Source organism: Empidonax traillii, unplaced genomic scaffold (assembly GCF_003031625.1).
Source record: "Empidonax traillii isolate 1590-97213 ecotype Southwest subspecies unplaced genomic scaffold, ASM303162v1 scaffold668:size349378, whole genome shotgun sequence".
Taxonomy (NCBI): domain Eukaryota; kingdom Metazoa; phylum Chordata; class Aves; order Passeriformes; family Tyrannidae; genus Empidonax; species Empidonax traillii.
Genome location: NW_020955861.1, coordinates 264708 through 286825, shown reverse-complemented (window position 1 = coordinate 286825; position 22118 = coordinate 264708). Strand labels below are relative to the sequence as shown.

Genomic DNA, 22118 nt, shown 5'->3' with positions numbered 1-22118 from the left:
GGGTTGGCAGAAGCCTCTGAAACAGCTGTAATGGCTGCTGATGTTTCTCTCAAACTCCAAGAAAATTCCTGACTCAATGTACTATTATTTTGTGTAGGCTTGAGGAAACTCCATCTTCCCACTTGAGCTGTTATCACTAACCTCAAGAGAAATATTTAGCATGGCCATATCTGACAGCTTACTGAAAAGGACCTTTATTTTTTGTCTCATATGAGAAATCTGAACCACTGTAACGGTGGCTGCATGCTTTGCCACTTCTGAATAACTAATGCTAGGTCAACAATAAACAATACACAATTTGTTACAGCTTTATGAAACAAATGATGGAGTAGCAGTTAAAAACTTAACAATAAACAATTGTTAAGAGCTCCATCCAATTAAATTGCATTTTTTAAATGTCAGCATTTTACACAATAAAGCACTCTAGCACAGATGGTGACTCAGTCCAGCTCCAGGAAGATGATGAGTCAACATCTGCCCGCCCATTAAGAAGGAGGAAAAGCAAATGCAAACAGCTTTTGCAATGAGTTGTAACACAATGCCTTCTTGTCAGATCAGTCTGAAGGTAGAAACACAGACNAAAAAAAAAAAAAAAAAGACCAGAGATGAAAAACTACTATGTCTGATTATGGAGAAACTATATTAGAAAAAAGAGTCAACATCAAGGAGTGTCTAACTTGTAGCACACTGAGTCCTACCCTTAGACATGCTCATTAATAGAAAAGGGAAACAGTTCCAGAAAAAGAGTGTAAACAGAGTTTTGGCCAACACTTCACAAAAGTGAAATAAGGTTGGAAATATTATTCTGATACGGAAGTTGGGAGTGCAGGAGTAATCCGAACATCCCACATCATCATTAAATAAGCCCAGATACAACCTGTCAGCTTGCTCACAGTATCACTGTGAGTTGGTAGGCCCCTTCAGTTATTCAGTTTATGAAAATATCTGAAATACCTTTGTAAAATAATATATGAAATATACAGGGGAAAAGGAAATAACAAAGTGCAGGGGGAAATTGGTGTCACAGAGTTGCATGTTCTGGGGGCTGGAAAAGGGTTCCCATGAGGGCCGGCAAGGTTCCTCCTATCCCTGGGTTGGGATGGAGTGGCTGACCACTGTCTCCACTACCATTCCTGGAGACTCTCCCCTTAACCTGGTTGGAAGGAGACTTCCTTGACTGTGATGATCCTGCACCAGCTTACCCCCAGTACCGGCAACTAAACCCTGTGGGTGGTACACATTTAGGGCCCAGCCGCTTCTACAGAGCTATTTTAAACAGAGGAAGGAGTAAGCTATGCTGGAATGTATATGCAATGATATGTTATGTTTGAGAATTTGCAAGGGTCCCCTCTAACAATAACCATCAGTCTGTTCCACTTCCTCCTCATCTTATTAATTGTTAGACCTGGGTTTCAAGAGCAGACTGCATTTCACATATGTTCATGCAAGGCAGATCAACCATACCTCCTCCTCATTCTGGAGGTACCAGGGCATTGCAGCAAGTCCAGGTCAGCATCTGCTGGGTGGCCTGTCTGCCCATTCCAAAATCCTGGTTCAGGAAGAGATATTTCTTCACTGGGCATCACATTCCCACATGATCTAAGATGTCAGTGATAGGCAAGGTGCTGTGCTGAACATGTTCTGGAAAATGTCTTTGACTGGCCAGGTGAGGAAGTCCTTGCAGAAAACCACTTCTAGCAAGCTGGGGTACACCCTCAGCTTGCGCAAACCACTCTCACTTTGATCTTCAGAGCTTAATCTGATTGTTTCAACCTCTTTCTTACTATCCAGATGCCAGTTATTGCCCTTCTGTAAAGCCTGCAATTTTCCAGGTGTTTCTTTTCAAGAAAAAAAAAAGGGGGGGGGTGGGAATTTATATTAAATATTAGACCTGTTTTATTCCCGGGCCATTTCTGTCATGGGCCTGTGTGTAGATGAAGCACAGTTTATAGCCACCAGAGCTCAGTGAATTGAGGAAGCTGCATTGACTTTTCACCCTTTTTTCTCTAAATGATTCAATGAGCAAAGATATATCTTAATATATTCACTTTTTACTGGTATCAGACATGACAAGATGTGAAGGAAGTAACTCAAGTTTAGTTTTCCTAACATTTAATCATATGAACGCAAAAGATTTATGGTAATCTAATGCAGTGAAGGATGGGGCCATGACAGGGGAGGAGAGCTACCATGGCATGGTCATTCGCTGTCTTTTCCTTTCTGAAATTGGCACATGCTTTCTCCAGCACATAGTTTCACAATGACTTTTTCTGTGTGGTTCCCTGTTTTGGGCAGCACCCAGATAGCTGCTGCAGATGATTTCTACTGCTGTGGAAACATTCTGGTTGCTGGGTGGAGTCTCCCTCACACGCTTTAAAAGCATTGAGAACCCTTTGCTCCTTTATTCCTGACTGTGCAGCCCTGCAAGGCAGTGTTTGTAAGGAGGAAGGTAGGTTTTTGCGATTCATTACTGTATCTGTAAACCTGACACACTTTAAGAATCCAAAGTTGAATTTGTCAAATAACCTGATGCAAATTTTCTGTGGGTTGGATTTGCTTGCAAAGATGGATGTGGGGAGGAGAAGTTCTTTCAGTTTTGAAACATTTTATGGCAGGGTTTGGACAGCTATTGCTTTTATTTAATGTAATTAAAACTTAAAAGTTTAAAAGGAAACTTACTCGGAGTTGACCATTTCCATGCTCTCTCTTTGCCTTTGTAGTAGGCTGTTCTAGAAATCTACGGCAAAGCTGGAGTTCCTAGAAAACTACTGTGCTTTGTATGGAAACTTAAAAAATCAAAACAGCTGCTGTTACTTCAGCAACAGTTTGGGACAGTAGAAGAGTCTTTACTCATTAAAGTGATGAAAATGAAATCTTTTAGAAATCAAATCGGAAATCAAATTTTATAAATCAAATCAAACCAATCTTTTAGAAACATAAGAGCAAAATCCTGGTTTTGTGACTAAGAACATAGGCAAAGCCACGTAAGTGGTCTGTCATCTGTGGTTTCTTCTGCTAAATCTTTCCACAGAACTTTATGAGGATAGGATTCTTTTTCTCTCTGGTGTTTTCATATTCAGCAGAATTTCCAGTGCAAAATGAATTCATGTGTTAGATCTTCTGCCTGTTTTTCTAATAGGGTGTCATGACTATAATTTAGAACAAGATCCTGGTATCTAGCCTTGGACAGTAACCAGAGATGTATCTGACGTGATTCATGATATGCTTAAATAAGCATAGATAAATGCTGCTGTTTGACACAAACTATAGTGTAAAAGTCTAGTTTGTGTCTTTAAATATTTTCAGTAGAGTACCTTCTCAAAACTTTCAAAAACTTGGATATATCCAGTTTAAGGGTACATCTTTTAGGGACTAAGAGCCAGACAGAAAGCAGCATTGCAATAATTTTTGTGAAACAACAGTTTCACAACAGAGCTTTCAGTCTGTTTGATTTTTCAAGACAGTTGCAATGCGGATCATTCCAACTGGGAATTATAAAATGCATAAAAATCAAAATATTTTTCAAACTGAGATATTTTAATTTCTTGATCCTTTTTCCTTTTAAACAGAACATCTACAGATTCCAGATTGTGAAGTGGGACACATGGCCAGGACAATATTTTATTAAATAGAATAACTCTCAAATAGTTATCTGATATGGAGTAACCAGAAAGGAGCATCACACTTTTCTGTGTCAACTTCTGTTTGTACCACTCAGTAGGCACATGCTTTTTTTCCTCTCGCTGTTTATAGTCTATGTCCTGAGCATAAAAGTAGACAAAAAATATGACAGCCATCAGTCTTTTCAGTCCTTTTTATACTAAATTAAAATAATATTTGGGCTGAATGTATCTTTCCTGGATCTAGGTACTGTTTACACGAGCTGATTGCATTTTAGAGTGGCATGAGTCAAAGCATTGGGAAAGACCTCGTCAGGGAGCTGGCTGTCTTCCTAGATTCCAATATTCTTTTTTCTTATTAAACATATAAAGCAGAAGAGTTTTATATGTAAGTTGGTTTCTTATCTTTCTAAGCCAACTCAAGCAGACTAAGGTTTTTAGCTCCTCTCAAGAGCCATTGCCTACTTTGACTTCTATTAAAATTGTTTACTAGACAAAAATAGATGGATCTGCATGCCAAAATGTCTTTATTTAAAAAAGAAAAAAAAAAAGAAAAAAACCTTAGTTTTTAAGGCAGAGGGGTTTTTTTAATGTCTAAATTAAATTAGAAAAGACATAAAGGTTTAGAAGCTTAATAAACCAAATTTAGTGTAATATGCCAGCCTTCTGCTCTAGTCAACTCCAAGAGCAGTAAAACCCCTAGAGCTGGGTGTGAGGGGTGGGTGTGGGGATATGCAGAAGAAAAGGATACATTCATGCAACCAGCTCTCCGGGAGAAGTGTTATTTTATCAATCAAAGCACAGTTTTGTCCCCCCTCTTATTAGAGGTGCTCTGAGAATTAATCTTGTTTCTTAGTTTTAAATTGTAGTAAGCTATGTGAATCAGCTTATCAACAGACATATCAGTACATGTTGGTGTTGATGACTCAGTGCACCTGCTATGGAGACTTTTAAATGTTTTCATCCTGCTGCATATGGTTTTCGTGTGTGCTGCTATAAAGTGCAGCAGAACTTCAGGTATGATACCACTTCATCTGCTCTCATTAAGTTCTGTTGATACAAGAAGGGTGCAGGAGTCATTCTAACTGCTTGATGAAATTGTTGGTTGTAATAACAATGTAAGTATGCTTTTCTGATCCTGAACAAATGACAGATCATAAAAGGTGGTTCTGAATACTTACACAATATTCTGACCATTGTTTACCTAGCTGAGACCTACTTTAAATACCATACAAATACAGATTTGGAATCAGTTTCAGGTTTTCTGGCAGCACAGGCAGACCTGAATTTTGTGCCCTTGGGGCTGAGGGAAGGGCACAAATGCAAGAGTTTTCTGGGGAAGATGGAATATAGCTGGCTCCTGCCTCAGAGAGGGAAGGTAAGGAGAGCTTAAGGCAGGCTGTGGGAGGTAGCTGTTCCTTTGCTCGCTGAAGAACATGGAAGTAAGCTTTACAGTTTTGCTATGAGGCAAAACAACCAGTTGGACTGTAGCTATGTTGCTTGGTCCTAAATGTGTGTTGCTTTAACAGCTTGGTCCCTCTCTGCCCTTCCTAGAGGACCTACAGCATGTGATAGCAGCATAATCAATGTAACTTTTTATAACTGTGTATATGATCTACATTACATGATCTGTACCACAAGACTGCAAATAGAATTTTATCTCTTCACACTACATTCAAAATCAGTCTGGTTTAGTCAGCAGCATTAGTTCATTGTTTTAAAATCAAGCCTTTCATAGAGTTTGCTGTGGAAGAGTGTTTTGAAAAAAAAAAAATTCTTTTGAATAACTCTATTTGATAAACCATTGGCTCCTCCTTTCTGTTCACTCACTATTTCAGTTAACAAAAGACTATTTCTCAGCACCTATAACACAACCAATAAGTTGTGTGAAGCAACCTGTTAATTTTTTTTGAGTGCTCAATGTCACATTTCATATTTTTTCCCATTCTGCATAGTTACTTATGATAAAGCTGGATGGATCTTACTTTTGAGTGGTAAAAAGCAAAAGTTATGGTTTTTTTTTCTCTTCTTAAATGGGTAATGCTCTATTATTATGTAGAAATTCTAGTAAATATGTGAGAAATAAAGAGCAATGCATACGAAAATACCCAGTTTTATATGTCTTCTTAGAGAGAGTCTAGTCAAAGAAATGACATGAGAATATATTTAACAAGGGAATATCTTTTGTCCTGACATAATACACAAGAACTCAAGCCTCAGTAAATGGTCAGACAAGAATACTTGTTTACCACTGAATTTGAAAATAATTAAATACTCAGTAAGCTAAATGGGTATAGCTGATAGAGAAAGACAGACTAATTGGTTTCTGGTAACTTCCCTTTCTAAGTCAATTCTAATCCTAAAGTGTTACTAATAAGCAAATAGTCCAAGTACTTTATTGTTCTAATCTAAAACTTCTGCAAGTAACTAAGAGTGTAGGGGTGAGCAAGCAGTTGAGGAGCATCACATCACCTACCAAACATCAAAATTTCCTGTTTCCAACAGCATAGGTCAGTTACCACTTGGGAAACTAAGGGCTGCATGCCATAGTTCTAGAGAAAGGACTTTGAGAACGGGAAACCTTGAGTTGCAATGGTGCTGAAAATGATGAAAAATGGTAATTTGATGCATCTCTTCCCAGAAACTCAGTCAACATGGCTATGGTGTCAGAATTTCTGAAGCAGGCGTGGTTCATGGAAAATCAGGAGCAGGAATGTATTGTAAGTATTAACAGCTTTTGAGAGCATAATGCTTAATTTTCTGTGCTCTTACAAGTGATTAAAAGGCATAGACCACCAAACATTTTATGTACATGCAAAGGGAGGAAAAACAATGGCAAAACTCCAATGGATTAGAACTGGAACCCAATTTTATTGCTATGTATAATCCAATAACTAAGAGAGTCTGCTATCAGATAATCAGAAAAAATTTCTCTTGTTTGTACATACTATCTAGTTATCAATTCCTAAGCAAAACTAGTTACTGTTATGAAACTGTAATTCCCAGTGACCAGTCACTGATTCACTCAAATTGGCCTCTTTGAAGTACTAATCTGATGCTGGGGTGTGTGAATGTGTAAGAATGTGTTCATGTGAAGTACATGAAAGGCAGGGACCCTTAGGCTGATGTACAGGAAGCCAGGAGTTGGAACCCAGGAATGTAAAGGAGAAAGTCAAGTCACTAATATCTGTCCTAATTATCATATCACACGTCATGCTTATGGTGGAAAGAGCCACATTATGTAATAAATCATCTCAGACAATTGCTACTGATACAGATTAGAAGGGAGGAATACGGTGGTGAGAAGTTTAGAGTTACTTCACTAGGATGATACTGAGAATCTTTCTGATAATGAGGTTAAGATACTGAAATTACTGTCAGCAAAGGCAAAGCAGTACACTGTGAAGTAACAAGAATTCCCTAAGGAACTAACTGGCTTGAAAAGAAATGTAGGGGAAATTTCAGTAAATAAAGTTTTCTGCTCTAGACCTTTGTGGATTTTGTAATTTTGACTCCACAACATTTTGTGTGTAAAACTTTGGCTCCACCATCCTATCCCCATTTCACTCCCTGGCTCATGAGACATTCTTATTTGAGGTGGTTAGTTACAGATGGTTTTTTATTGCTGGTAGATAAGCTTGTCATGGAAACCAGTATACAAACCCGGTGAGAATGAGAAACAGGCAGCAAAACAGTCCCACTCCTTTGTTGACTTATCATGCAAGTCTCAACAATGTTTTGAAATGTATGCAAGAGACTGTTTAAATATGCAGTCTGTCTGCACTCTTAGGACTCCTAGTGATAAAATTGTGTAGGGAAATGAACATTTTATTATCAGATGTTAGAAGTGTACAAGATTCAATGCAGAGTGTTGTGTGTAAAACATGTATCCATAAGACCTTGACATTTCTCTCGTGGTACTTAATTTTAATGGCAAAGGATTTACAAAATAAAGTAATAGTTGAAACAAGAGAAAGAGTATAGGTGACTCTGAAAATCTAGGTAAACTGATTTTGTTTTCTAATAAAAAATCTCACTATACATCAGAACAATGGGAGGGAGTTTTATATGAATATTTCATTGAAGAATCTTGGGGCACTTTATAGCTTCTGAAAAAGAAGTAGGCATCAGTTAGGTAGCACTGTTGAGTTATAGGTCCTACCACTAACTTGATTTGACATGTTGCTGACTTAGGACAAGCCATGTAATCTGTTGTATAGTTCCCAGAGGCCTTTAGACGTTGATGAGAGGGTGGCCACCTAGGAGTTGATTCACCAAAGGCGATAAGTAGATAAGGCTTTGTGAAGAGTATGGCTTATGGCTAAAGTTTCAAAGAAGTTGGGCAACAGGTCTCCACTTCCGTATAGGATTAGACTTGAATTCGTCTCCAAGATCTTGAATGCAAGAAGTGTTTGTAGCCTTAGATATGAGTCATCTGAGAAGAATCTTAACGTGGAGCAGATTTTGCATAAGGTGAACAGATAAATTAGTAGCACTTTAATGGCAGTGCCTGTAGGATTTAATTGTAGTTTTAGAACCTTTACAATTTGAACATAATTTGCTAATATGACAGTTAAGTGATTTCTTACACAATCCAACTTATTCTGAGGAACAGGTCTTCGGGTACCTAAAACAATATATGAAGTACTTTCTCTTTAATATATGAGCTGTGAAAAGAATAAATCTGATGCATATCCATTACTGAATCTGTTTAATTCTCTGGAGTTACAAAATTGTGTGTCCTTCATACTCCTATAATAGACAATCCCAAAGCATACTTTATTTAGGCATCCAAAATTACTTCTTTGCAAAAATATTCTTTGGAATGAGCAATTCTTATTTTATTTTTAATTTTATTTTTTATTTTCCCTCTGCAGAAAAGTTCAAAAGGTATCCATGGAGTACAAACATACCCTAATTTTGATCCATCAGCAGATGTTGTTGCTCTGGACAGAGCTATTACTGTAAAAGGTAAGAGGAGTATTATCTTGCTACTTCTTCCTGAGGAGATTTTCAGAATAGAACTGAATAAAATAGCAGAGCAATGGCAAGCTGGAGAGGTGCCTCTGCTTCTAAAGGCTTGACAAGACATTAAATTATGCCACTGGCTAAAGAATCTCAACTCTTTGATTGCCTGATGTTGTATTAGAGTTTCAGACCTTAATGTTGCAATAAAATTCTTGAATGTGTTAAAAGAAGGGTTGTAAAGATTTAATTTCTAGAGAAGGAAAAAGCATTATAACATACCATACTGATACTTTTTGATTGATTTCTATAACATTCCTGCATGAGGCAGTGAATATGCTAATAATGTAGTGCATGCTTCTGTTGTGCTCCTCTTTTTTAATTAAATTCACATTTGGCACTTCATCTGTACTTGGACACCTTTTTCAGTTTGACTAACTGAGAGTAAATGAATATACCATCTCTTTTTTTTAAGTGTTTTTGTTGTTGTTTTCAGTTTAGTGGAAGTTCTGCACTTGGAACATTTAAAGAATTTCTGTATGAAGTTGCAGGAACATACATTTTTGAGTTCTATGGGAATCTATTTATTTAGTTTCTTCACTACATCCCTAATCGTGAAACCATAATGATTACATTTCTGGTAAACTTGAGTGTGTCAAGAAATCAAAATATGACAGGAAGCAAATAATAATAAAAATACAATTGGCTAAATGATGCCAATATTTTGAATATATTGGGAATTTTGTTGTTTGGTGATTCATAGGTGTGGATGAAGCTACCATCATTGACATCTTGACTAAAAGAACAAACGCTCAGCGTCAGCAGATCAAAGCTGCCTATCAGCAGACTAAAGGAAAGGTAAAGTATTCAAGCCAAGCTTAAATTTAAACCCAGAATATCAATGTTCCTCCTGGGTTAGATGGCATATATGAATCTAGATAGAATACTGAATTGGGTAGGAATGTTACAGGACTATAACACTGTTCCATAAGTATACCAACACTGATACAGGGCTAGGCTTACAGCTGTCAATGTTTTCTTACCTCTGAGTAATAAAACTGCTAATCCCTGGAACTGAGAAGCTTCAAAGTTACTATATGTTTCTGGACAGTGTTCAAATTGCTCTTACTCTTCCCTATTATAGATTTTCTCCAGTTAAATGTGTAACTCTAAATTTAATTGCAATTTCACAGTTGGCAATACTGAAGTTATTGAGTGTCTGCTTCTTGGAACAGGGATTCCTTTAAGTGTAATTTTAAAGGCCAACTTAGAAAATAAGTTTAATATCTTGTTTTAGCCTAGATTTCCTGTTTATGTTCAGGAAAACCTCACTTGGGGTTTTCACAGCCCTCTCCTCCCTCAGAGGAAGCTCCAGCTTTACAATTACATTTTTTAAATTATAATATTAAAATATAACTTTAAAGACATAGAGAGACTAATGATGTTAAACTATCGATACTCTAGTTCCTGGCACACCATCTAAAGCAGAACAATACTAACGATGGACATAGGGCTTATTTCTGACATAATCTTGTTGGTTGAGCTATATCTTGACAAAACAGGTTGACCTTATCACTCTTACAGCTACAACCTGGACACATGCATGGTGAACAATAGGGCTGAAATGTTTTAATGTTACAAAATAAGAGTACTAGGGATTTTCAGATAGAAGGCAGAATAAATAAGATTTTTAATTTTTTTTTTCACTTAAATTTAGGTCAAATTAAAATGTAGCCAGTATCTTAATTTCTGGACTTGCAATTTTGTATATGCACATCCAGAGTTTCCACTGCAAACTCTGCATCTTTCATTCAATAAGTGGATAAATTTAAATGTTATCCACATAAGCAACTTAGTCATAATTTTAAGAACAATATAGCATTACCTTCTCTTGAAAACAAGCAGCCTATTTTGAGTTATCTTCTGATGCAAGAAATGGGTGAATTTCACACTGCAACATGTGAAAACATTTCTGAATATTTACTAGAAAACTCTCGTGCTTTGATTAACTTAAAGGTGACAAAAACTTAATGTATGTCTTTATAATCTCTTCTAGTAGCTAAAGGAATCATGTAGACTGAGATTCATCAGAGGTCAGACTGATTTTTGAACCGTAGCTGAACGGAAGCTACATTTTTACCATTCATTGGCTTAGAGTGTTTCTTATTCATCTTGACACAGAGCCTGGAAGAAGCTTTGAAAAAAGTCCTGAAAAGCCACTTAGAAGATGTTGTTGTGGCTTTGCTCAAAACTCCAGCTCAGTTTGATGCTGAAGAATTAAGAGCCTCTATGAAGGTAAGACATGTTAAAGAGCATAAGTAATTATCAGGGTCTGTACGTTACACTGGACTTCGATTGCAAAGTTTGTGTATTGTTTTTATTTAACCTCATTTTGCAAAACAGCTAATTCGGATTATGCAGCAAGACACAGTCATCTCTGCTGAATTTCAGGTTGGAGGAGATTCTTTTGTGAGAATGAACTCTGCCTTCTGAAAATGAGTTGCTAATATAGTGATGGAGAGCCATAGTGTTTACATACATGTTTACATAAGGGAAAACTAAAAGAGAAGAAGGTATTTTTCTTCATAGATTTTACATTCCTGTCTTCTATGTGCACTGTTTGGTCCCTTTAGCACTTCTTTTGTGTACCTGTATATTAAATATGATAAAATCTTTATTCCGAAAGACCTGAAATAACAATACTGTGTGGAAGCACGATGTTTTTAATTCTTGTTTCTTGTTCCACATGGTGCCTTCAAAGCCGTCAATGATTTTCATCTGATTTCTGTTACAAATTTTAAGTTTGCTCTTTTGAATGACATTTTTGAAATTTCAATCTCTTTTATCAGGGGCTTGGAACTGATGAAAATACCTTAATCGAGATTCTGGCCTCAAGAAACAACAAAGAGATCAAAGAAGCCAACAGATACTACAAAGAAGGTAATTCAGAGCATGAAAGAAGTATTAATGGTATAACTCTGTAGTAGTCACATGAGAGTCACAGCCTCACTTCTTAGTATGAGAGGCAGAGAACATTATAGGAGGCAAATGAAGCTTCACAAAAATTTGGAGTTGTGGGGGAGGGACATCATGCTGACTTTTTCTGACCTAAGCAGATCCCAATACAGAAGGAAAAGGTGCATCATCATTGCCAGAACTGTGGGTGTCTCATGGAATGAGTCACATATTTGTAACCCTAACCCTAACCCTAACCCTAACCCTAAGACAACGCTACCCACAAGACCTTAGAGAAGGACATTTTTCATCCAATTTTGGGTTTAACCTCCATTTTCACTGCACATTTCAGGTTTTAGAAGATTGTCAAGGTTTGATCCAGCCACTGCTTCTCCAGGCAGTCTTTGCCCGCATTCTCCACCAAAAATGTCATGGTTTTGCTCTGGGTCAATTTGCTGTCACACCCCACACACAATTACTGTTAGTTGAGAGAAGGTTTATGCAGATAATAGAGACTGGATTTGGGAAAATAATATTAACATTTATTACTAACAAGCTAAAACTAAAGAACTATATCTACAACAGTTTTACTTAAGTAAAAGTACTATGTATTTACAGAAATACTTTTCCCCTCTTTATATCAGTCCAAGGAGGAAAAGCAGTTTCTTTCTCCATTCTCGGAGCTCCAGGTCTTTTCAATAACTCTGCAGCACTCTCGTTGCAGCTGGAACCCTCTTTTTCTCTTGCTCTGTGTTAGCCTCCAGGGCTGGGCCTACCCCCTTCTTGGGCTAAGACTGGAGGCTGGGGGTTACCCAGGCCCTGAAAGATTTTTCTTTCTTCTGTGGGCTTGCAAGGTGACACTTGCCTACCATGGATCTTCTTCCACAGGGTTACAGGGGATAATGGCTTATGAGTCCACCACTGTTTCCTGTGGAGGTCCCTCCCCAGGGGAGAACAGTCTTTGATAGACCTCTCCGACATGGGACTAGCATGGATCCCACACATGGATCCCAACATCCCTACCCAAGCTGTTATTTGCTCCAGCATAGATTTCGTCTCTCTCAGAGTCACAAATCTTCAGCACTAGCAGCATTGATCTCTCACTGAGATCCCAAGCTTACCCAAGCCATCTTCGCTCTGGCGTAAGCCTCAGACTCTTCCTCATTTCAGTCCCTCTCATGAAGTTTCGGTTCCCTGGTACATCCACAAGCTCCTCTGTGAGCCGCATGAAGGTCTCCTCACTCCAACAAACTTTTACAGGTGGCAGGGATTATTTTTCAGCCTCTTCCCTGCTGAAGGGAGAGAGCGGAAGAGGGGAAGAAGCAGGCCCCCCTTCACACTTCTCTCTCCTACGGTTGCCAGCTTTGACCTTGGAGGTCCCTTATCTCTTTGCCGGAATTCTTCTGCAGTGGTTTCTGGCCAAATAGTCAGTCCTTTAAGTTTTTTTTTTCTCCACTCTCTTACAAGAGAGAAGGGGAGCTTCAGTGCCACACCTGCCCCCGGCCCCGGGCCAGGGGAGGAGGGAGGCCTGGCCCCCACCTGGGGCCTGACACCACTCCTTACATGGCTACTAATTTCAACTGCACAACCAACCTTCTCTTCCGTTTTCTTAAATATGTAATTAGCAAAGGCGTTACTGGGAGTTTTGATTGGCTTTTTGTCTGGAAATCCACCTGGACAAAACCATCCTCAGCCCCAGGGGCTGGCCAGCTGGGCAAAACCACGACAAGGATAGATTAAAAATATACTCCTTCACTAAAAGCTAAATGAGGGAAAGTTAGACAGTTGCATTTCTAGTGGGGAAAAGACAGAACAAGATCCTAGAATGATTGGGAAGGGACATTTAAAGTTTATCTGACCAACCTAGATGATAACTTTCAAACAAACTACAATTTGATTTCAGTGCTGAAGAGAGATCTCACACAAGACATAATCTCTGACACATCTGGTGACTTTCAGAAGGCTTTGGTTGCTCTAGCCAAGGTATGTTGTGCTTAAACATTTTGAGTGACATTATCTGTAATAAAAAAATCAATATTGACAAGATTATTTTAGAGAGTCATATGATAAATAAAGATTTGGGTAATGTTTATTTCCTTGCATTGCTTTTTGCTTCCATATCCTAGATCAGTTGTAATTTTTTTTAAACAAACTACAACGAGATTTTATCTTGGATACATTTTAAAAAACATTATTGTTTACTGTAAAACATATTTACTGTTTATCTGTTATGCTTTTAAGACTTTTTTAGTGCTGTCTTTAAACACTTGCAGAAATAACAGGCATAATGTCATGTCAATTGACTTGAAATAGAAAAAGAAGAAATACTTACAATTAGAGGAATAAACTTTTTGTCCTGTTGTTAAAGTGTGTTTCCAATATTTAGATAATGGGGCAAGGGCAGGGAGTTAACAAGTGGACAAAGTGTTTTTTAAATTTATGTTCAAAAGCTGAGTTTAAACACTGGAGCTTCCCAGTAAAAATGTATAGATTCTTGATTTTTGAGCACATGTATATGAAGCTTGTACATGCACACTGGATTATTTTTTCATATGTCTGTGGTTTGGATTTTCAGTTTTTGCTTTCAAATCAACTTGAAATAAGTCTCTTGAATGATCACCAGGGAGCAGATCACAGGTTCTAAGCCAGCAATTTCACATGAGAAAGATTACTTCCTGTGGATTTTTATGTAGGACTTAGAAATAAGTTGCTGATGACCTTAGAAGTGTGAAATCTGATTGATTACAAATACAACAGCTTTATTTATAGAATGATTGTCATAACTGTAACTATTTCCAGTTATACATTGGTATGAGAGTGGTTCTGCAGAACTCCTCAAAGTGTTGAGCTTTAGTGAACTGAATGATTGTGAGTATGAGCGAAATTTTGTTTATTTCTTTATGTAGGCTGACCGATGTGAAGATTCTCATGTGAATCATGAGCTTGCTGACAATGATGCCAGGGTAAGATCATACTTGCCACTCTGCAGAACTTCTCACTTACTTGAGATTACACTGGCTGCATATGTTCTGCTTGAATCCTGTACATTGCAGACCAAATAGAGAATGTCATATAGCAATCTTTTCTGAGGGTATAGTATTTACATGAAGTAATACTTCACTTACATAAAGTTCATGTGAGGAACTTCATGTAAGTTCATGGAAAGAAGTTAGATCTTCACCCTAATATCTAACTTCAGAAATGTTTAAGGCTTCTTCTAGTTCATGTAAAGTGGGTAAAGACCGTTTGAAGTACAGGTCAACAAGTTGAGGAATCAGACCCAATCTTCCTTCCATTTATAACACAGCTTTTGAATTGAGGGACAAGGGTGTATTCATCTATGTGCATAACTAGCTAGCATACCTTGACAAGTGTGTTAGCCATAGCTATTGCTTTGCAGAGATAATCTTTCAAGATTATTAGGTAAACCTCACAGTCATTTTCTCAACAGTTCTAAAATAAACATCTATTCTTTTCCTTCTTTCTTCTACCATTAGTGGGACTATTTTTGTTAAAATCATGATAAAACTTAACAGTCTTTCCTGAGAAATCTGACATCATGGTTACAATTTAAATGTAGAAAGACTTTAAATTGATTTTTGAATAATCAAAAAAAAAAAAAAGGTATTGAGAAATATTGCTTTTATTCCTGGTATCTAAAGAGTTTAGTTCTGTCATTAGCCCTAGACGTGAAAGTAAATGAATAGTCTGTCTAAGCTCAAGTTCAGAACTGTTTATGCAGAGTGTTGTTGAATCTTTTCATGCTGTATGGAGGTCTTCCTTGATTACTTTTAGACAGGTTTGAGGAGGTGAGGAAAGTGAAGGAGACTGGTTTGTTTCTTACTTTCTTGGAAGTAAAAGTCACTGCTGGAAAGACAAGGAGTACTTGGTGCATAGGCTCCTCTTGCACATTGGACCAGTTAATAGCAGAGATCATTTTGTTAGTGTTAAGATTGTCTATCAGTCCTAAACTCCCATGCAGACTGATAACGTATCATGATAAATGAAAAATAACTTCATTCAAGAACAAAGTATATCAATGAGAGTTAGATGATGATTGTAAATTTTCTGAAAGTGTATTTTCTAACTGCACTGTGCTCTCTAGGCACTATTATAGGTGAAGTAGGAAGTATAACTTGACAGAGCTAGAGCAGTCTGAGGTAGGATAGAGTTTTGTTATGGATTGTGTCAAGGGATAGGTTTCATTGCTGAGAAGCAATGGCTCTCAGAAGTACAGTATTCCTGTTTGAGTTTTAGTATTTCAATATTGACTTTACTAGTTTCTTTTGTTTATGACAGGCCTTGTACGAAGCAGGAGAGAAAAGAAAAGGAACAGATATCAATGTGTTTATTACTATTCTTACTACAAGAAGCTACCCACACCTTCGAAGTGGTATGTTGAATGAAACTTTGTGCTTTGCTGGCATGGATTTTGCACATGGCCTGCTCATGAATTCAGAGAGGATATAGATTATCAAGATGTGACTGGCTGCTAGAAAGGTTTTTGTAATTGGAAGCATGCTTGCTGTCTAAGGGTGCAGTCGGCAACTTGGCTGTTCTTTCCATGGTAGAGATGAGCAATATCATTATGCTGTTAATAAAACTGTTACCATGTAACCAATGGTAAGTGATCACAATGCCAAGCAATTAGTGTGACAGAGATTCTGAATGCTCCCCAACATAGTCTTGCTCCTCAGCCACTTTGCCCTAGATAGAGGGCTATCCCACAATGTCACAGGCTCTGACAGTCAGTGGACCACTTTTACCCCTATGCATGGGAACATGAACCCTTACGTGCTAACAAAGTCCCATTCCATATGCTAACTCCACCATTCTATGCAGTAATACTGCTCTTTACACTGTGCTGTCTGAAGAAAATGAGAAAGATGACCTACAAACAGTCCTCTGTTGCAGCAATAGGGACAGAATAAGGCAGAGGCTGTGCAGGGAGAATACTGTATTTTCATCTCTATTCACTGAGTTTTTTTCCTTTATTTAGTCTTTCAGAAGTACAGCAAATACAGCAAGCATGACATGAACAAAGTACTGGATTTGGAGCTCAAAGGTGACATTGAGAATTGCCTCACTGCCATTGGTAAGTGTTTTTGTAGATTGCAACCTGCTGTATGTACTGACTGTATGAAAACTTAAATTTGGCTTTTGCTATACTTGCTCTGAGAAAAAACTCTTCTGGACTTGCCCTGCTTCATTGAGAAACTTCCTAAACAAACAGATAAACAAACAAACAAACAAATTTAAAAAAATCCAACTATAGTGATTTAATTAACGCCTAAAATTAGTTGACTTATCTGCTGATGAATTACTAGAAATACTTCTCCTGATATATGGGAAGATCTTTTAAGGAGAACAGATGAACTGGAAAAATAAAAAGACCTTTATAAGAAGTCACTATGCCAAAAACAATAATCACAGTTTGTATAAAAATCTATAGTTTTAAACCTGTCTTCAATCAAACCCACTCTTCTCCAAGTTTCATGAGAACATTTTTAATATATGATTATTAAAAATATAACAAATTTCCTTTTGTGGTTGTGTTCAAGAAAATATTCGTATAAAATTAGTGACTATTCTTCATGACTAATAACGCAAGATAGGGACTGACTCTAACCAGTGGTCCAGGGACCAGGAGCCAGAGACCTGTTTTGTTCTCAGCTTTTATATCATATCATATCATATCATATCATATCATATCATATCATATCATATCATATCATATCATATCATATCATATCATATCATATCATATCATATTTTTTATCAAGCATATTTTGAATAAAAGAATTATTCCCATCACATACCTTTTAATATCAAGTGTAAGGCAAGTACTTACTATAACTTGGTTTGCAAAACATCAGATCATAACCTCTTGCTCTTCTATAGAAAACATAAATGCTTTCACCTTTTTCTTCTTTTCTTCCCTAATTTTGAGGTAGTAAACCAGGGAGAACACTCTTGTCTTTGCAGTAACTGAATTCCTTGACTGAATTGTTTTCTGAATAGACAGAGGAAAGGGACTGCTCCTTTTCCTATATTTTCAAGACAAAGAAATACATAAATAAGATGTGCTGGTAGGAACAATGAGGCTGTTTTTAAAGTGTTCTTTTGCCAGACTTTTGTCTTTTGTTACTTCTTATATGTAGAGCAGAAGTGACATTTCTCACTGCTTCGTTACAGTGAAGTGTGCCACAAGCAAGCCAGCTTTCTTTGCTGAAAAACTCCATTTGGCAATGAAGGTAACCTACATAAAGAATTTCTCTTTGTAAACATGATGTGCTTTATAAGCTGAAAAATAACAAGTTAGCTAGAGCTCTCTAAGCCCTGCATGTGATGGAAAAAGACTGTGGAAGGAAATTCAGCGTATTTTGCTCACTCCTGTTCCTGCCTTTGAAACCTGAGAGTCTTTCCATAGGAAGAGTTGTCCATGTGCTGCAATGTGTTCAGTAGGGCATCTGTCCATCCATACATATCTTTCAATGTCAACAGTAACAGAAGGGTGACTGGAACTTTTCTTACTTATGAACCCACAAAAATATTAGTGAGAAGGAAATAGGAGAGCAATTAGACAGCATGAACCTTGTGGAAGCCTAATCTTTGATGAGATATCCATGATCCTTCTGGCAAATTTGGAACCCAAGCTGAGTGAGGCAGCTAAAGATTGTGAAACAGTATAATATGCAGGTATTGTCATAACTCCTGTGACTTGTTTAGGAACAGTATGTGTAAAATTGAGTGAAACATTATGAAAATATGGATCATTGCACTATTAAAAAATTATGAAAAAAGGCAATGAAGTCTAGGTTGTCTCTGGTGCCTAGCAAACACTGTGAAGGAGATGGGTTTTTTTAGGAAACAGATTAAAGAAATGTGTAAAAAAAATTCAGGGTGGAGGTAGACTGTCAGAAGTGAATTGTTCTCATAGGGAACAGAAGATATGAGAGGTCCCCATTATGCTTAAAGGAAAAGGATGTGGGATTTGTTCACCTGCAAAGAAGTCCAATGTATTAACACACAGAACTTGATTAAAGATGTTTCAATGACATAAGTAGTGTAATTCTTTCCCCATTTTTTCTTTTTTCCTTTTTTCTTTTAACAGGGTGCTGGGACACGGCACAAAGACCTCATCAGAATCATGGTTTCACGCCATGAAGTGGATATGAATGAGATCAAAGGCTACTACAAGAGGTTGTATGGCATCTCTCTCCGCCAAGCCATTATGGTAGGTTTTCTCTCAGGTGACGTATAAAATGCAAAACAACCAGAGGATTTTTGAAGTCCAGTAAAGATTTGTTAACTCTTCTGCTCCTCAGTCAACAGTTCATCCCGAGTATCTCATTGTAGCTGAGTAACTTTTGTTTCCAACAGTCCACATGCTGGTAGAACTAATTCTTTTTCTGAGTTCATGTTTTTGTCAAAAAAGGCACAGTACTTTGTTAGTAATGATACGTATCTCAGGATATCATCTTACAGTAGAAGCCAAGAGCTGAATGGAGATTACAATATGCCCAAGTTCCTGTACTGAGGCAGACATAAAGTACCTTGGCAGGACAGTGGAGATGATTGCCCTGACAGCAATATGGGAGGTATTTGACAAAACTGGGTATTGATTTTTAGCATTAGAGGTACTCCTGCAAATGTGTGTTAACTTTTATTAATATTTATTTGGCCTTCTTTCCAGATGACCTAAGTAAATGAGTTAAACTAATAAAAATATTTTCTCCAAAGGGACTGACTACCCAATGTATTTTCTAGACATTTTAATGAGTGAGGGACTTGAAGAAAGCTAAACTTGAGGAAAGGTAGAGCATCTTTGTGGAGGCTAGTAGAGTAGAAAAAAAAGAAAATCTTGATTGGAGTAGACACCTACTTCCTACACGTATCAAATGCCTTTTGGGTTTTTATTGGTGTCTGCTACTTTAGGTGCCAAAGGTTATTTTTATTTTTCCCTCACAAATGTGGGTAATCTATAGTTTGCTATGTAATTACATCATCTCATCATGTCCATGTGTTTGAGGCATAGCATGGCTACACTAAACATATGTGTTTAAAAAACAAACTTCATATGTCTCTGAAAAATAGACTCACATTTGAGAAAACAAAGCATGTAAAAATTACACTGCAGACTTAATGCATAATATCCATTTCTATTAAGCTAAATAAGGATGGATAGAGTACCTCTGTACTATTAACCTTTGTTTGAGATACCCCTAGAAATAATGTGTATAGCGTTTTAATATTAATGAACATTGAGCATCATTGGTCAAGGAAGAGCTTTCACTATATTTAGAGAAGAAAAGCTTAAGCTCCTGGATGTCTAGAAATGTCCTGTGCTTCTCTTCTTTATTTATGCTGTTAAATCTCCTGGCCTTGTGTACTGGGTCTGGTTGAGCTGGAGTTCATTTCCCCACAGTAGCCCTCGCAGTGCAGTGCTTTGCATTGGTAGCTAGAAGGGTGTTGATAACGCACCCGTGTTTTGGCTACTGCTGAGCACAGCATCAGCACTGTAACATTCCTTCCTCAGTTGAGGGCAAGATCCTATGAGGGGGCCCAAGTACACCAGCTGACCCAAACTGACCAAAGGGATATTCTGCACCATAGGATGTCAGCTCAGATATAAAAGCTGAGGCAAGGAGCAGAAAGGTGGGCATTCATTGTCTCCAATGCTTGCCTGCTGAGGAATCATTACACATGCTGGAGCCCTGCTTCCAGGAAGGTGGCTGGACATCGCTGCTGAAGGGAAGTAGAGAATAAACCGTGTGGTCTTTCTGCGTGCACAAATTTTTGCTTTAAGAAACTGCCTTATCCTAACCCATGAGTTGTTTCCCATCTTACTCCCTACCCTGTCTGTCTGGGAAGTGATAGAGGGGATGGGTGGGCACCTGGCATCCAGTCAAGGTCAACCCATCACGCCTTGTCTACAGCTGCACCACTCTGGAAATGCATGTGTTTATTTCTAGGTCCTACAGATAATTTCACTGAGGGTACTAAGTTGCAGCTCAGTCTATGGTGAGCATGTGTATTATCAAGTGATTAATTTATTCAGGTGAAGCACTGATGTTTGGTACACATATATTGAATGCTTATTGAAATTTATTTCGCTTAAGACCATTATTCTAACAATTGTGGTTTTGTGCTTAAATTGACAGGATGAACTCAAAGGGGATTATGAAAACATCCTGGTGGCTTTATGTGGAAGTGACAACTAAGCTTTATGTTCCTGAAACACACTCAAGCCCAGTTGCTGAAGGTCTATATATTTACCTGTCTATATAATAGACAGGCTCTATACAGAGAGGTTTCTGCGGAATGGTACTTGATCCATATGTATTATGTTGCAAACCTGTGACCCAGAAGGTATTTTTTTTCAGTATCTTTATTCTAAATGGCATTAATATCTCTTGCTATCATTTATCCAAAGTCAAAGAATGCCCAGAAGTTTCTATTTGCTGGATTAATCATTAAAACGGTAACATTTTCATTTATTCTAAGCAAATAAACTTTAAAAAATAAAATTAACCCATGTGGTACTTTGTATGTCCTTTGTTGCTATTCTGCACCTAATTTCAAGTTGTCTGAGTACTATATGTGAGAGAAAATGAGTAAATAACTTAATAAAAAAATAATGGGGCAATATTGGACTTTATAGCTGAGTTTCCACCTTTCTATTTCACTTCAGCTAGGGGTTTTGTAAGCCAGATACATGAAAACCACCTAAAGATAACCTGTTTAAAAAAATTAGCCTGTTAAAAATATAAAAAAGCCAAGAATATCTCTGTCTTGTTCTTTCTCATTTAAATTGCATAGTAAATATACCTATTGTATTTAATAAAAAAAAAAAAAAAGAAAGAAAAAAAGAAAAGAAAGATTGAAAAATTCTACATAGCTCATTGTGAGAGACTGAAACGTTCAAGGATAATGACTCGAACAATTGGACATTTGCAGAAGTATCAGGTTCTTTACCTTATTTGCACCACCCAAACAAAAGGGAGAAGAGGTTTTGGGTATGTGGTGGCAAAACCTCTGATCTGCATAAGAACAGCCCAGGTGCAGAGGTGGTGAGTGTCCACCACAAGAGGATGACCATAAGAAACTGACCTTTGTTTAGCAACAAGCTGTTTTTTGAGCCAGGTAGAGAAAAGGCCAATAAGAATCACATCCTGCAAGGTGGGATAGTTCTTTTTATTATGCCAATGTCTTCCCTCAAGAACACATTCCCTCAATGTTTTCCCTCAACTGGCTAAGCCCTTTTTAAAGAGCAGCCCAGAACTGAATACAGCACTCGAAGTCTATGCCCTCACCAGTGCCAAGTACAGGGGGACAATCACTGCCTTGTTTCTGCTGGCTACACTATTCTTCATACAAGCCAAGATGCCATTGGCCTTCTTGACCATCTGGGCACACTGCTGGCTCATGTTCAGCTAGCTGTCAAACAGTATCCCAAGTTCCTTTCTGCCCAACAGCTCTCAAAACACTCCTCCCCAAAGCTGTAGTGCTGCATGGGCTTGCTGCAACCCAAGCGCAGGACCCAGCACTTTGCCCTGTTGAACCTCTTGCAGCTGA

At 37.7% G+C, this 22118-nt stretch overlaps 1 protein-coding gene across 1 annotated transcript; it reads left to right on the top strand.

Moving 5' to 3' along the window:
* Positions 1-2349: 2349 nt before the first annotated feature.
* On the top strand, positions 2350-21297 carry ANXA1 (annexin A1). The gene is made up of 13 exons (XM_027899456.1): positions 2350-2449; positions 6262-6340; positions 8498-8591; positions 9349-9443; positions 10767-10880; positions 11435-11525; positions 13444-13523; positions 14447-14503; positions 15840-15933; positions 16540-16635; positions 17736-17794; positions 18655-18777; positions 20705-21297. The coding sequence occupies exons 2-13, from the start codon at positions 6275-6277 to the stop codon at positions 20762-20764; spliced, it is 1029 nt and encodes a 342-aa protein (XP_027755257.1). The 5' UTR covers positions 2350-2449; positions 6262-6274; the 3' UTR covers positions 20765-21297.
* Positions 21298-22118: the final 821 nt, after the last annotated feature.